The sequence below is a fragment of the Excalfactoria chinensis genome, chromosome 3 (genome assembly GCF_039878825.1).
Source record: "Excalfactoria chinensis isolate bCotChi1 chromosome 3, bCotChi1.hap2, whole genome shotgun sequence".
Classification (NCBI taxonomy): Eukaryota; Metazoa; Chordata; class Aves; order Galliformes; family Phasianidae; genus Excalfactoria; species Excalfactoria chinensis.
In genome coordinates this window covers 4,313,168-4,326,943 of record NC_092827.1, presented here as the reverse complement: position 1 = coordinate 4,326,943, position 13,776 = coordinate 4,313,168, and the positions used below count along the sequence as shown (strand labels likewise).

The 13,776-nt window shown below is 41.4% G+C and overlaps 1 protein-coding gene across 19 annotated transcripts in view; it reads left to right on the top strand.

The window, feature by feature from the left end:
• HMBOX1 (homeobox containing 1) overlaps positions 1-13,776 on the top strand; it is a 120,146-nt gene that overhangs the window by 57,591 nt on the left and 48,779 nt on the right. For all 19 annotated transcript variants that reach the window (XM_072333824.1, XM_072333820.1, XM_072333827.1 and 16 more), the window contains 2 exons: positions 979-1,064; positions 9,605-9,715. In XM_072333824.1, coding sequence (XP_072189925.1) covers positions 979-1,064; positions 9,605-9,715 — 197 coding nt within the window. The remainder of the gene's footprint in view (positions 1-978; positions 1,065-9,604; positions 9,716-13,776) is intronic.

The following is a 13,776-nucleotide window of genomic DNA, read 5'->3' as shown; positions in this document are numbered from 1 at the left end:
CTTTGAGTTTTTGGTTCCTATAAGTCTCAAGTAAAATGAAGCTACATTTTCTGGCATATGGAAGGTAATTCAATATGGAAGTAAAAATGAACCCACAGCATGGCGTTTACTTTCCATTTTGCAGGATTGTCTGCCTTGAGAGCTGCTGAGGCAGGAGAGGAGAAGGGGAAGAGAGATTAGTAAATAGCAAAGCCTAACAAAGATTGGTTTTACTTCTCTGTACCTTTCAGGGAAGAAGGGAGGAAGAGGAGAGAAAAGAGTATTTTCAGCAATTGAGATTTGTGTATCCCAATCCTTATGAAACCACAAAATTATTTACCTTTTAGCATAGTGCCTATTGAATTATCTTAGTATACCTTAATATCCACAGCAGGGGAGGTTGGAGCCTGATAATCTTTAAGGTCTCTTCCAACCGAAGCCATTCTATGATGCTACGTTTTCAATCATACAAAGCATTGATGCTTTTCATTCAGTACAAGCTATGGGTTAGGGAAGTAGCAGCGGAGGAATCGAGGTTGCAAAATCTTTTCCTGTGGCTCTTTTCCTTGGATAGCTGGGGCACGTTTGTGTTTATGTATTCAATTGTGCAGCTAACCACGCAGACCCTGCTATCCTTTATTTTTTATTTTTGTGCCTTATTTTTATGACTGAGGATTTTATGCTGGTATGAGAGATTTATTCATCCCCGTGTAATGAAACTTTGCACATTCCATATGGCAGCCCTGCACCTAATATGAATTATATAGGACGTGAGCCATCCATTCTCCTGCTCGGGTACTTTGATCAAACGTGACACTTGTTAAAAGAAGTGTCCACTGGTGAGGCACTTTGACTGTTTTAATGCCTGCCTTCCCCACTTCTTGTCCCCTAAATAAAGAAAACGAAGCCATTTTGCATCTTCAAAGTGCACTTTGGTCTGTCTGTCTGGGTGTGTTTTTTTTTCTCTTTTTTTTGTGCTCTTGTTTTTTGTTTTGGTAGGAGGGACAGCAGTGTGATAAAGGAGGAAATCAAAGCCTTCCTAGCCAATCGGAGGATTTCCCAAGCAGTTGTTGCACAGGTAACAGGTAAGAGCTGGGGGAGTCCTTTCTTCATCTGGGGAAACTGTGTCTAACTGCCTATGTGTGCGTGGTGCAGATGTTGGAATATTGCTTGGCTTTCTGCATTGCAGTGCAGATCTGTCAGCTTAGTCATGATAATGTATGCCTTTGATTTAAGACCCATTGTCCCGCACATCATGGAACTTCCCCAGTGAATCACTTGTTCTTTTTTTTTTTTTCTTCTTTTTTTTCTCATGGCTTGTGCTAGCAGATTTTATTTTACAGCGTTATAATAAGCCCCAAGTTTTTATCTTTAAAATGAAACCATTTTCCTTAATTCTTAAATTGTTTGTTGAATGTGGTAAATAGATACATATCTGCATCTCTGTGCGTAGAGATATGAATAATACATATTTGTATTATAAAATGCATATGAAAAATCTGGAGACACAGCTCTAACTGATACCACCACATTCAGCAGTCGTTTTGTGATAGTTTTGAAGGTTTTCAATTGCTCGTCTTTGAGTCACAAAAAGTGAAAATGAGTTGTGAGACTGAGGGGCAACTATTAGAGTTTACATTTGACTAGAAGGAGTAGGAAGATGTTTTGGGCCTTTCTGGGCTGTCGTAACCCCCTGCCTTTTACATTCTCTCTTTTGCGTTCAGGACAAGTAAGCATTGATACCACCGATTGCAGTTGTGTGTTATTGGTTCTTTATGAATAAATTGATCAATCCCATATTACATCTATCACATCTATTCATTTCTTAAAGCCAAACTGGATTAAAGATCTTGAAATGGATCCTTTTTAAGGTTCCTTGCTAACTAGGAATGCCAAACCAACGGGAGGGAAGTTGTTCTTTTATGATATTTCCAGTGTTTGAAATGTCGTGAGAATCCATCTGCCTGGGAGATCTGGTTTTGCAGACGCTGTGTTTGCTAGCAGTTGAGGTGGGCAGGCAGAAATGGTGCTGGAGCGCGGAGCCAGGAATTCCTCCCGCATCTGTGATCTTGGGCAAATTACTTGTACAAAATTAGCATTCTGTGTCACTCTGAGGATTGTTACTAACCTTACCAGATGTTAGCGTTAGTACTTCAGAAACGTAATGCTAAGTCTTCTTACTTGAATTGGAGCTGAACTGTGGGCAGCTTGTGGGTCAGTCCCATACCTCTGCAAAGTCCTTGCCTGAATATGGTCTTGGGATGGCTCATTTCTAAATTAATTTCCTGTATAGTTTATTATGAGGGCAAGCAACAGAAAAACTCCTGACTCCGGGACAGACTTACCCTCCTTCAATAGAAGTGTTGCAGAGAGGAAAGAAAATATGGCAGGAGGGTATTTCCAAAACAAACTAGTGTTTGTTTTTGACAGACTATCGCATGCCATTAAATAAGAATTTCCATGCCAAATCTGAGGTAGTCTGTATCAGTAGAAGGAACTGATCTGTTTGCCTACATCTCAGTGCATGTCTCAGAACTCAGGCAGGCTGTAGCAAAGTCAAGATGGATCTCTTCAGTCCTGGTCATGTTGGTCCTTCCATCCTTATCCTGCACTCTTTGTTATTGCTAGATGTCTTATCCTGCCAGTGGGACAGAACAGAGACTGACCTAATGGTATTACGACGCCTTGTTTTCACATGAAATCAATGGGACCGCAGTTAGCTTTAAAGGCTGAATGGCTATATGTTCTTGCAGGTGACTGATGGACCTTTCAAATAAGAAAATAAAGTGGTATTTTGTACTTGATGCACTTCCTTAAGCAAAGATAGCTGTAAGACCTTTGTTGTGCTGCTACGCACAGATTTTTCCTCCTGCTGCCTTATGCAGCTGAGCAGTGTTTTCTTCCTGGTCTTACTGGGAAGGTCATTAGGAGTTAGTTCATTTTAGAAGTAACCCTTAGCCTCGTGTATGCAGATATGTAGCACTTACATGCCACTATTAAGTACATAGCTATGGCTTATCTGAAAGAAATAGTCTCAAGGAGTTTGAAGGGACTGGATTAAAGTGTGTACTCAGCAGTAACGGGGGAAACGTCAGCTTCCTTTCAAAGGCACGGGACAGTGAAGAGTGGCTGAAAATATCTCAGGACAGAGACCCAGAGTGGAAAGGATGTGTCCCAGGGCTCTCATTTCCAGACTGGTCTTAGACCTGATGAATGCTAGTTGACTTTTGTGCTCTTCAGAGCCATCCTCCATCCTTTCCCATTCAGCAATCTCCCAAGAGAGGTTTGGAAACCACTTTTGGTTCTTCAGAAGAGGAATTTGGGTATACTAGGATAATGCTCTGCAGAATGTATGGCCCCAAATGTTGGGAACATATCCAAATATATGGTCCAATCTCAGTGCTTACCGACTTAGTCTTACTGGTAGAACTGTTCTGCTAATCGTTCAGTAAACAAGAGAAAAATAAATAAATACAATTCAGAACGTGGTCAGTAACAGATGGCACAGGGGAGGGCTGGAGGAAGTGACACCTCTTCAGAATGCTGCCCAGTCTGGGTGATCGCACTCCTTTCCAGCCCCAGGTGTCATTCATCACCATTCATTTAAATACAAACATAGCAACATCGCTGCAATTCACATGTTGGGTGTATTTGACTTGCCCAGCAACTGGCTGCCACTCTCCATCAGCTGGAAATCCTTTGTTTGCCACTTGAAATAAATATGGAATACTGTGGCCTCAGCTTTTACCATTCGTCTCTTCTGCCTTGAGAAGAAAGGCAAGAAACAAATGAAATGGTAAATCCATGGCTGGCTCTGTCCATGAGGGCTTGTTTGACCCAGCTGCCCATGCTGTGGTCTTACTTCTATTCCTATGCGATTGAAAAAATGCTGCTTGTTTGTGTAACAGGAGGGGAGAATGGTGTGGAGGAGAGAAACGAGTAACTGGTCAGTGATGTTAGACCTCAAGCTAGGAACCTGAAACCTTACTTTTTCTTAATTATGACTGGGTGTGATATTGTCTTAATTGGACACGTAAGTGATAGGCAGTTGTTAAAACAGTGTGTTTGCATGTCTTTGAATTGCAGGTCATGAACTAGCTCATGAGCTGCTGAATTGCTTACCCTGCGCTTACAGTCCTGCTTGTACCCATTCTATCTTGTCATCTTTCTGTCCTTGGAGCAGGAACCTCCAGTGCAACCTCTGCAAACTTTGCTTTTACCTGATTTCATAAATTCTGCAAGGCTCTTAAGATCTCATCCAAAAAAACCCCTTTCTTTTTCTCATCTTAATTCAAGTATTGCAGTGCGCTTATAGGATATGCATTCCTATATCAACCACAGTCTTACCACTGAGGACTACTACTGAGCAGGCTTTCAATTACAGCCACTGCAATGGTAAACTGCTTTTCCTTTTGTTTTCCTTGTGCTGCATTGAGGGGGGTGGGAAGTGATGGAGGCCAAGGGTATGTAAGGGAGATGCAGAGCTGAAGGTTAAAGTCAGCTGTTGCAGTGGAACCATTTTTTAGGCTCTCTTAGTCTTGATAAAATTAGAAGAAACTTTTCAAGTCATTTAGATAATGAATCTGACAAGGAAAATTAAACCTGGAAGACATTCTGCAGGGCTGCCTTGTGTACTGAGAGGAGAGAGCAGATTGGAAAACAGTAACATCAGAATATTAAATGGTGACTTGGAAATAAAGGAATGATTGATAAGAAGGAAAAACTTAGCATAGCACTTATTAGTGCTGGTCCTAAATACAGGAGCTGCTTTTTATAGAAACTTTTCTAATGGTGTCTGTAATAAGATAAACAAGAAGCACTTGGGTTGGGCTCTGTATAAATAATCTCCTACTGATAAGAAAAAAATGACAGTATAAACAGGAGCTAATAATAATTCCTGCTGAATTTCCTATCTTGTTTCTTGAAGCTCCTTTTAACATAGCTGCAGCTCACTCAGGGTAGGTATTTAGCCCTACATGTGGCAGGTGAGGTGCCAGATTTTTATAAACAATAATTTGAAGTCATGCGGTGTAATTTGTTTTAGTTATCATCGGAACTGTTTCTGGGCACGAAGTAGGAAGTCAAATGCTTGTTTGGAGTTGCTGTCTCTTGATGTTGGCTCCAAATGTAGATGGAGAGCAAGGGAAGTGTTTTCAGAAACTGATGCCTTTCTGTTGGGTACCGCAGCAAAGGATGGAGGGAGGAATATTCATAGATGAGCCCTTTGCAGCCAACCCAAATGCTTTAATGGATGATGCCTCTGCAAGGTTTGGAAATGTTGACTTCTCCTTTTGTTACACGTGGAGAGGAATGAAGGACCAGAAATCCATACTTTCCTGAGGTCATGTTGGAAGCAGTCAGTGTTAGAGTTCTTAGTCAGTCTCCGTTCTTAGATTAGTGCCATAAAAGCCAAGCTATCATATAATAATAATAAATAATAATAAATTCAGAGGTCAGGTGTTGATGTATTTTTATTTATTTGTTTATTTAATACACCACAAATAGAGCTTTCCAGTGTGTGGTTCTGCTGACCTTCCTGATTATTCTGCATGTGTAATCCAGCCTTGTCCTTCTGTCTCTGTCTTAATTGATATGAGATGTCAGGGACTTCACTTTGTGTTGTGCTAAATACACAGAGCACCTAGAGCAGTGGAGAGCAGCCTTTGACATCTCCTAAGGTTTGGAACCTACGCTCAGGGGTGCCAAGCAATTTATGGATACAGACCGAGTGTAATTGAACTAGTTCAGTTGTGAAGAAAACTAAGGAAGTTACTGATCATCTGAGGTGGTAAGAAACTAGCATTTCTTGTTATTGCTTTAATACTCCTGACAAGACAGGGAAAGGTCTGTTTTTATATGGTTTTGATCATTGCAGATTCCCTGTAAAGAAGCATTGGCTAATCTCTGAAATTGATAGATGTCCTTTGTAAGCTTGCACTATGTGAATGTAGGATTTTTGCTTGCGAACAGGAGAATTAAGACACTGCCAGTTACTGCCTCTCCAAATCTGATGTGTTCCAGGTGCTTCTAAAAAATCTACCCTGAAAGAAGCATTAAAGAGATGCAAAGTAGAGTCACTGAACAAATCTGTATGTGAAGGTGAAAAACAGTTACTTGAAAGGCTTGATGAATAGCAGTTGTGAGGGTTACTGGCGGATTTGTGCTGCAGGTATCAGTTGCCTTTTCTGAATGACACATTTTGCCATTTCTTTTAAGTATATGGAAGGGAAAATTCTTCCGTGTATGATTTCTTTAGGAGGTAACAGAGATGTCCAGAGGATCATTCTTGTATTGTTATCTCCACTTAGTTTATAATTACGAATTGTAACCTGCTGTGGGAAGGAGTGATGTGTGACGCAAGAGATCATCAATTGATTTGCTGTAATCCTTTGTGACCACCACGTCTTCCCTCACTCAGTTCAGTGGGTGAGCTGGTTGTGCTCATTACAAAGTGTTCTTGTCCCTGCTGATCTCGAGCCCAGAGGACGTCAGTCTTCCTTGAGATCCATGGTTCTCTTTGAGAGTGAATTTCCTCCAGACAGCTGGATTTTCAGTTCTCCAGAGATCTTCTTTCATTAATCTGCTTCTGGCAGCAGGATGATTTCTTTTTTCCTGCCAGTGCAATTTCCTAAAGTAGCGTGATTACAGCCTATGTGACAGGATGGCGCTGGTGCTGGGACTAGTCACTGTCCCTATGAGTCAACTGTGCAAAATCTATTTGAGATGCAAGAAATTCTAATGTGACTTTTTTTAATTGAAAGGGGTGAAGGATGGGTTTGCGATTGAGACACTGTGCTAAGATCTAGGAGACAATCTGGATCAGTTCTTCTGTTATTGACTTTGCAAATGACCTTGAGTCGCATGTATGATTCTGGAGCCTCTAGACCAACCTGATGAACAAATGAAAGCACAGAAACACAGAATGGCTCAGGTTGGAAGGGACCTCAAAGATCATGAAGCTCCAACCCCCCCACCACAGGCATGTCCACCAACCACCATGTTTAATACCAGACCAGGCTGCCCAGAGCTCAATCCAACCTGGCCTTGAACACCTCCATGGATGGGGTCTTATATATAATATTTATATACCTATGTTTATTTATATATGATATTTTGTCTTAAAAAGAGAGAGGAGTGCTGTAGGTAGAGGGAACCTTTAAGGAGCTGATCTTTCATTTTGTCTTCAAAACCAAGAAAGAAAATAAATAAAACCAGAAAAGAGTGATAGAAAATGGAATGCAAAGGGACTTGGACAGGTCTGCATTCCTATGAGATTCCTATGTAAGATCGGCTGTGTAAGCCACACCTCATGCACATGATCTGAGTTTGCAGCATTGCTATAGAAGTCTCCTAGCCGAAGAAGAAAATCGGTGATGAGCTTTTCACTAATGCAAGAAATGCTACGGCCTGCAGTGCCATCAGTGAGATACTGTGGTTAATAATGATTGAGAATTTATAGTGCAGTCTCTGAAATCACGCATCTCAGTGCCTTGTATAAAGCTCTGTTTTACAGAAAGGACTTCAGAAAGTGGAGGACTCACAAGGAGTCAGATGTGGGGATAGCTGTGCACAGCTTGAATCATTTGGCTCCTGCTCCTTTGCTTTGCCTGCAGTGGCTCATATCTGTACCACCTCATGGTGGTGGCAAGGAAGCTCTGGGGCAGAATTTGGATTTTTCCACTTCTTTTGAAGATAATCTCAATTTATTATTTTTATCTTATGCCTTATTTTGTTATGCAAACATTCCACAGACACTAATTCATTGCAATGAGTGTAAGTGGACTGTGGTAAACAAGTAAATTAATGGAGCTTCAACCCATTGATTAATGGGAGCCATGCATCCAGAAGCAATGAGACCCAACCGTTTGTGTCGTACAGCACTGTGTTAAGGAAATGGCTTTTATAAATCATAACACTGGATGGGAAGCTGCAGATTTTCAAAGCTTGGGCCTTTAACTGACAATCAGGCATCTAGACTTCATTTTGGGCCAGAGAGCTTTACCAATTGGTGCGTGTTTATTTTTCAGATTGGCATATGTACTTCCACAGCGAACTGGTGAAATAGTAGTTTGTGGTATGTTGAGTAATTCACTTCTCTTCTAGTATAAACCCAGTTATACACCTAATGTGTGCTCTGGGGATAATCAGCTTTTGACCATGCTGCTTGTCAGAGCTCTTTCAGACACAGGGCATGGATGTGGGTGTTAGGATCATCAGTAGACGTACAGGAAACCAAACCTAACCAGGATATGTTTGTGGGCAGAGTTCTGTTGAATGGCAGTAAGCGTCTGTACTCAAAACAAAACAAACCTATCCCTTTTCCATAGGGCAGTTTAAACTCCGTAGGCTCGGGGCTTCTGTCTAACAAAGAACGATTAAGAGATTAAGCCCCGAGATTTTGAAAAACTGATTGGACTAAAGCTGCTCAAAATACGACACCTATGATTTGAGTTACATCATTCTCAAGTTAGCTCAACTCCATGCTCAGTGCAAAGGAAGCATAATAAAAGTCCCTTATTAGAAGCGATAAAACTGCAGGGGGTTGTTTTTATGAGTTCAGTATGATTAGGAGATCTTCTGAAACCTGGACGTGTCTCATGAACAGAGAGGTAGTTGGATTTCAGTGTGGAAGCCAGCTTTCTACCTGCCTGTGCATTATCACCAAGCAGGTGTTGGTGCAGGTGGTGTGCAGCAGTGTGTTGTTACTTGGAGCACCTCCTGAAAGCTGAGTTTTGGGAGAGTCTCTGTGTTGTTAACCCTTCCTGATAGTCAGAGAGCACAAGGAATCCTACCAGCAGAGATACTGCCTTCGGCAAGTTGGTTTTGTTATTTTCAAATGAACAAGCAGTTCCCCTCCTACTGCACCGTTAAACCTCTTCCTGTATTTGATTCCTCATCTAGTGTCTGCTTTTCCCTTTCTGCGTTGATCCTTCATTCAGTGTCACACTTTGGAAATAATGGTATTAATATCCAGGTGTTTTTAGTTTTTTTTTTTGCCTTTTACTCTTTTCTTAGAAGTCTTTTTGTCCCTAATCCTTCCTGGGTACACAGGGCCTGAGTCCTGCTTTGCTTTGCTTTGCTGATAGGCAGCTGCTCTTTCTGTTTTGTTTCCTTGCTGTTGTTATAGCAGCTGATAGCTGGCTTGCTGCATTTCTGGGGTGATTTGATCTATATCACATAAACTGTTTCTGTGTTTATCTCCCTTTTTATTCAAGCCTTGAATGATAATGATCTCCTAAGTACCATCTCCGATATGTAATAGTGGGTAAGGGACTTGTTCCCATTTCACAGATGAAGAAATTTAAGAACCAAGGAAGCTGTGGTTCAGAATGGGACAGTTCAGCAAGCAGTAGAATTGGCTTCCCTGTGTGTGCCTTTCTTGCTTATAGACTGATTGTGCTGATTCCGGGGTCTGTCTTGAGTAAGGCTGCAAATAACAAGAAGGTAAAGCAGCTCAGGATAGGGTGAGAAGCTCAAACTCTCTCTGTTTTCTGTGATTGAAATATCAGCATCAAATTTCCAGGCTTTGTAAGACACCGCCTTTTATTAGCATATAAACCACTTGAAATATTTTATAACAACAAGTTTTCTTTCTTCTTTCTCTTTTTTCTTTTCTTTTCTACAGGTATCAGTCAGAGCCGGATCTCACATTGGCTTTTGCAGCAGGGGTCAGACTTGAGTGAACAAAAGAAAAGGGCATTTTACAGATGGTACCAGCTTGAGAAGACAAATCCTGGTAAACACATCTAGCCTAAACATCTCCTACCATTTGGTGTATGAAAAAAGCCTTTGGTCACTGGTTTGGATTATCACTGGTCATTCACTTGGTGGTATACTCAGGAGGTATTTCCTCTGTCTAGTTTCTTAAGAATAGGTCTACGTTTCATTTGCAGCAACAGTTGTAGGACCAACTCACCCATAGCTGTATGTCCGGCTTCTCAGCTGTGGTTACTTGCCCTGTCTCTAACTCTGGGAATGAAAAGTGCACTTGGTGAAGTTATAATCACATGACATAAAAGAGATGCTTGAGGATCTTCAGAGCGAACAAGGAGGAAACACTAATAATGGCTGTGTAAAACAAAGCAAAAAAAAAGCATAAATACATTTTATCCGAGAGGAACTGGGATGACTTCAGGGGTTTTGAGTTGTAGCTGAAGCTCATGGGTGAGAGGTGTGTGGACAGTTACAGTGATTAAATGGAGATGTCTCCCTCAAATTCTACCTCCTTCTTCAAATCTCAAAACAGATCTTAAATATATAATGAGAAATGAAGCTCTTCATTGTCTTTAACAAACAGTCTTCAAAATCACAGTTAAATACATTTCCTTGCATTGTTTTTCTCTACAGGTTTTGTTTGACTACAGTTCTCATTTTCCCTTCAGTAAGGATCAAAATATTTACATTTAATTGCCTTTTTTATTCATTTGATTTGTTACGATTAAATTAACTGTGTAATTGTTCAAGAAATTTAAGATGTAGCTTCTCTAATATGAGCCTCGCTTCAACATCCAAAATTCTATTGAGAAGAATTCCAACAAAAAACAGATCCTCAAAACTTCTGCTTTGTGTGTGGGCTGTGAGTCAGGAAGCTCTGGCTGTCAATTGGTCTGAGAGTATTTAAGCTGAAAGTTGGGTGAGTTCAAAGCTAGAGCCAAGCCTGTCTTTTCTGCTGAGAATCTAGAAGTGTTTTAGGGAATGAATGTGCCAAGGGTTTGAGGTTCCATTGAGCTGCAGGGATCCCCGAGTGGCCTTGATTTTTCATAGAATTTGAAGTTGTGTTACAGAGGGTCAGCAAAGGTGTTGGATGCAGCCTTTAACTACCAGCTTCTTTGCAAGCCTCACGTTGTATCATGCGATACACTCAGCCTTTAATTCCCTTTGAGAGAATATATTACCTCCAAAACAGCAGAGAAAGCCATAGGGTTTGTTTGTTTGTTTGTTTTTTAATTAAGAAAAAAATGCCTCTCTTAGCAATGAAAACTATTGCATGGATTTTCTGTCCTTGCATCTTTTCTTTCCAGTATCGTTTGGGGCTGTGTAGGAAATAGTACTCTGGTATTCTGTGCCAGGGTAAGAGTTGTCAAACTTGGTACTAATACTTCTCCCTATTTATCCTCAAGCTCTCACATCTTTTTGTCCTTTCAGGCTAGAGAACTGCAGCTGTATAGTAGTGTATAATGGAATTGATGTTAACTTCTGTGTTACTGATGCACGGTGCTGCTGAGTTCTTGTTCGCTTTTCTTTATGCACACATGGGAAAATCTAAGAGTGGTTGTTTGCGTTTAACCATTAGTTTTTTTTTCAAATAAGAGATCTTGTACAGCATTTTCAAGAAGTGTAAAAGGCAGAACGCCTCCTCTGCCTATGCCAGGAGACTATTTGGCTGCATTTAAATTCCCTTCAGAACCAGATAACGTTTGTTTTATTTTTAGAGGTTGAGGTAAGGGGCGGGGAAGCTTAGTTTTCCTGTGGCTGTTGGAAGAGTCTGCTTGAGGAAGATGTGATTGTATTTGTTTATTTTGGGATCATCCACTTCTTTCTATTATTGCCGTCTACTAGATTGCAGGTCAGACTGGTCGGGCAAGAGATAATTAGCGTGCATATGTGCAAGTGTATACAGTGTATTAAGAAAGATAACCAACCTTGTCCAAAGCATTCTGGATTTAAATTACTATTAATAGAACCAATTTGGAGCTGAAGTTCGGACACTGATACAGTATCCTGTAATTCCCAGACCATTCAGCTGCTTTCGTTAGAATCTGAAAAGGAGAAAATCGTTGCCATATTCGCACAGAAGTGGTCACAGCAGCCCTAGTCACTCTTAGCAAGAGTGCCCTCCTCTGATAAAAACTGAAGTCATTAAATGAGTGGCATGAACTTTTTTTACTATTTGGTGTCTCATGAAGAAGTGAAAATTGGTTTTCTATTATCTCGTTTTCTATGATTGCTGCTACTGAGAACAAAATCTTGGACCTTCTTCTCTGAGCAATAGATTTGGGTCCCTCTGCATGGGAACGCGTTTGTGTTTGAGTTACCAATGGGCAAAGAGAGGTCTTTGGGAACATTTAGTTTATTGGTTCTCTTATTTTTAACATCGTGAGTCTCCAAACTAAGTTCATTTTCTGACTGAATTCATTAGTGTAGTAAAAGGAAGATAATTTTCACTTACAATTGAAACAGTTTTGAAGCACCCAGGGCACCCAAATACAATCAGTTTGTGAACTATAAAGAAAGAAAAGCTGCTTTCTGATGGAAGGACTAGAGATCACTTGGCAGACCTGCAGTCTTTCCTTGGCTCTGATAGTTTGCTATACAACTTTTAGTTAGTGATTCTGCCTTTGCTCCTAATTCCCATCTGCCAGGTAAAGATGAGACTATTCCCAAGGCATGAGTTGCTTGCATTCCCTTCAAGTCCCTCACAAAAGGGACTGTCTTATACTTTGCTCACATACTGCACGCAGCCAGGAATTTCAAATACAAGAAACAAGGAATAACTTGTCAATGCATCGTTTTCATTTTTCAAGTATGTGACAGTAGTACATAATGCTTCAAGTCATCCACAAATAGTCTTGCATCTCCTAACCTGAGAGATTTGTATTGTGGAGCATCATGGTGATTTTTGAGACATCAGTGCCATTGAAACATGGCTAGATGTTACTCCTATACCAAAAAGACTCGGCAATTCCATCACTTTTGTTACTTGCCAGTTTGTTTTGGCCTCTAGAATGTGCTGCCTGTTATTTTCTTGCTTCTGATTGTTTGCATGGATAGTTACTATACTTGTCCTGCCTTTGGTGGCAGTACATAGAATCATGGGATCTTTTGAGTTGGAAGGGATCCTTAAAAATCATCCAGTCAAAATCTGCTGCAGTGAGCAGGGACACCTATAGCTTGATCAGGTTGCTAAGAGGATGGTCCATCCTGGCCTTGAATATCGCCATGGGCAGGGCACCCACCATCTCCCTGGGCAACCTGTGCCAGTGCCTCACTGCCCTTATTGTAGAAAACTTCTTCCTTGTATCCAGTCTAAATCTCAGCTCTTCTAGTTTGAAGCAGTTTCCCTTGTCCTATCACAACAGACAGTGCTGAAGAGTCTGCCCCCTCCTTATAAATCCCCTATAGACACTGACAGGCAGCTCTCAGGTCACCTCACAGCCTTCTCTTCTCCAGCCTGCACAGCCCCAGCTCTCTCAGCCTGTCCTCATAGGAGAGCTGTTCCATCCCTGGGATCATTTTTGTGACCCACCTGTGGATGCACTCCAACAGGTCCACGTCTCTCCTGTACTGAAGATCCCCGTCTGAATGCAGTGTTCCAGGTGAGGCCTCTGCAGTACAGTGCAGCTTCTGGCCATGCTGGCCACCCTTGTTTGGATGCAGCCCAGGATACAGTTGGCTTTTTCTGGGCTGCGTGTGCACATTGCTGTCTCATGTCCAGCTTGCCATCCACCAGTCTTTTTACATGGCTGTGCTTTATCCTTGCATCTCCCAGCTTGTACTGACAGTGGGAGTTGGCATGACCCAGGTGCAGAACCTTACACTTGGATTTATTGAACCTCATAAGGTTCACCTGGGCCCACTGCTCAGCTTGTGTAGGTCTCTTTGGATGGCATCCCATCCCTTGGGCGTGTTGACTGTACCACACAGCATGGTGTCATCTGCAAACTTGCTGAGAGTGCACTCAATCAGTTGATGTCGCTGATGAATATATTAAAGAGCACTGTTCAGGCAGCAGCAGATAGGAATGCTGCAGATGCTCAAAGATCATAAAAACCTTTCTGCTGTATGCAGTGATCTCGC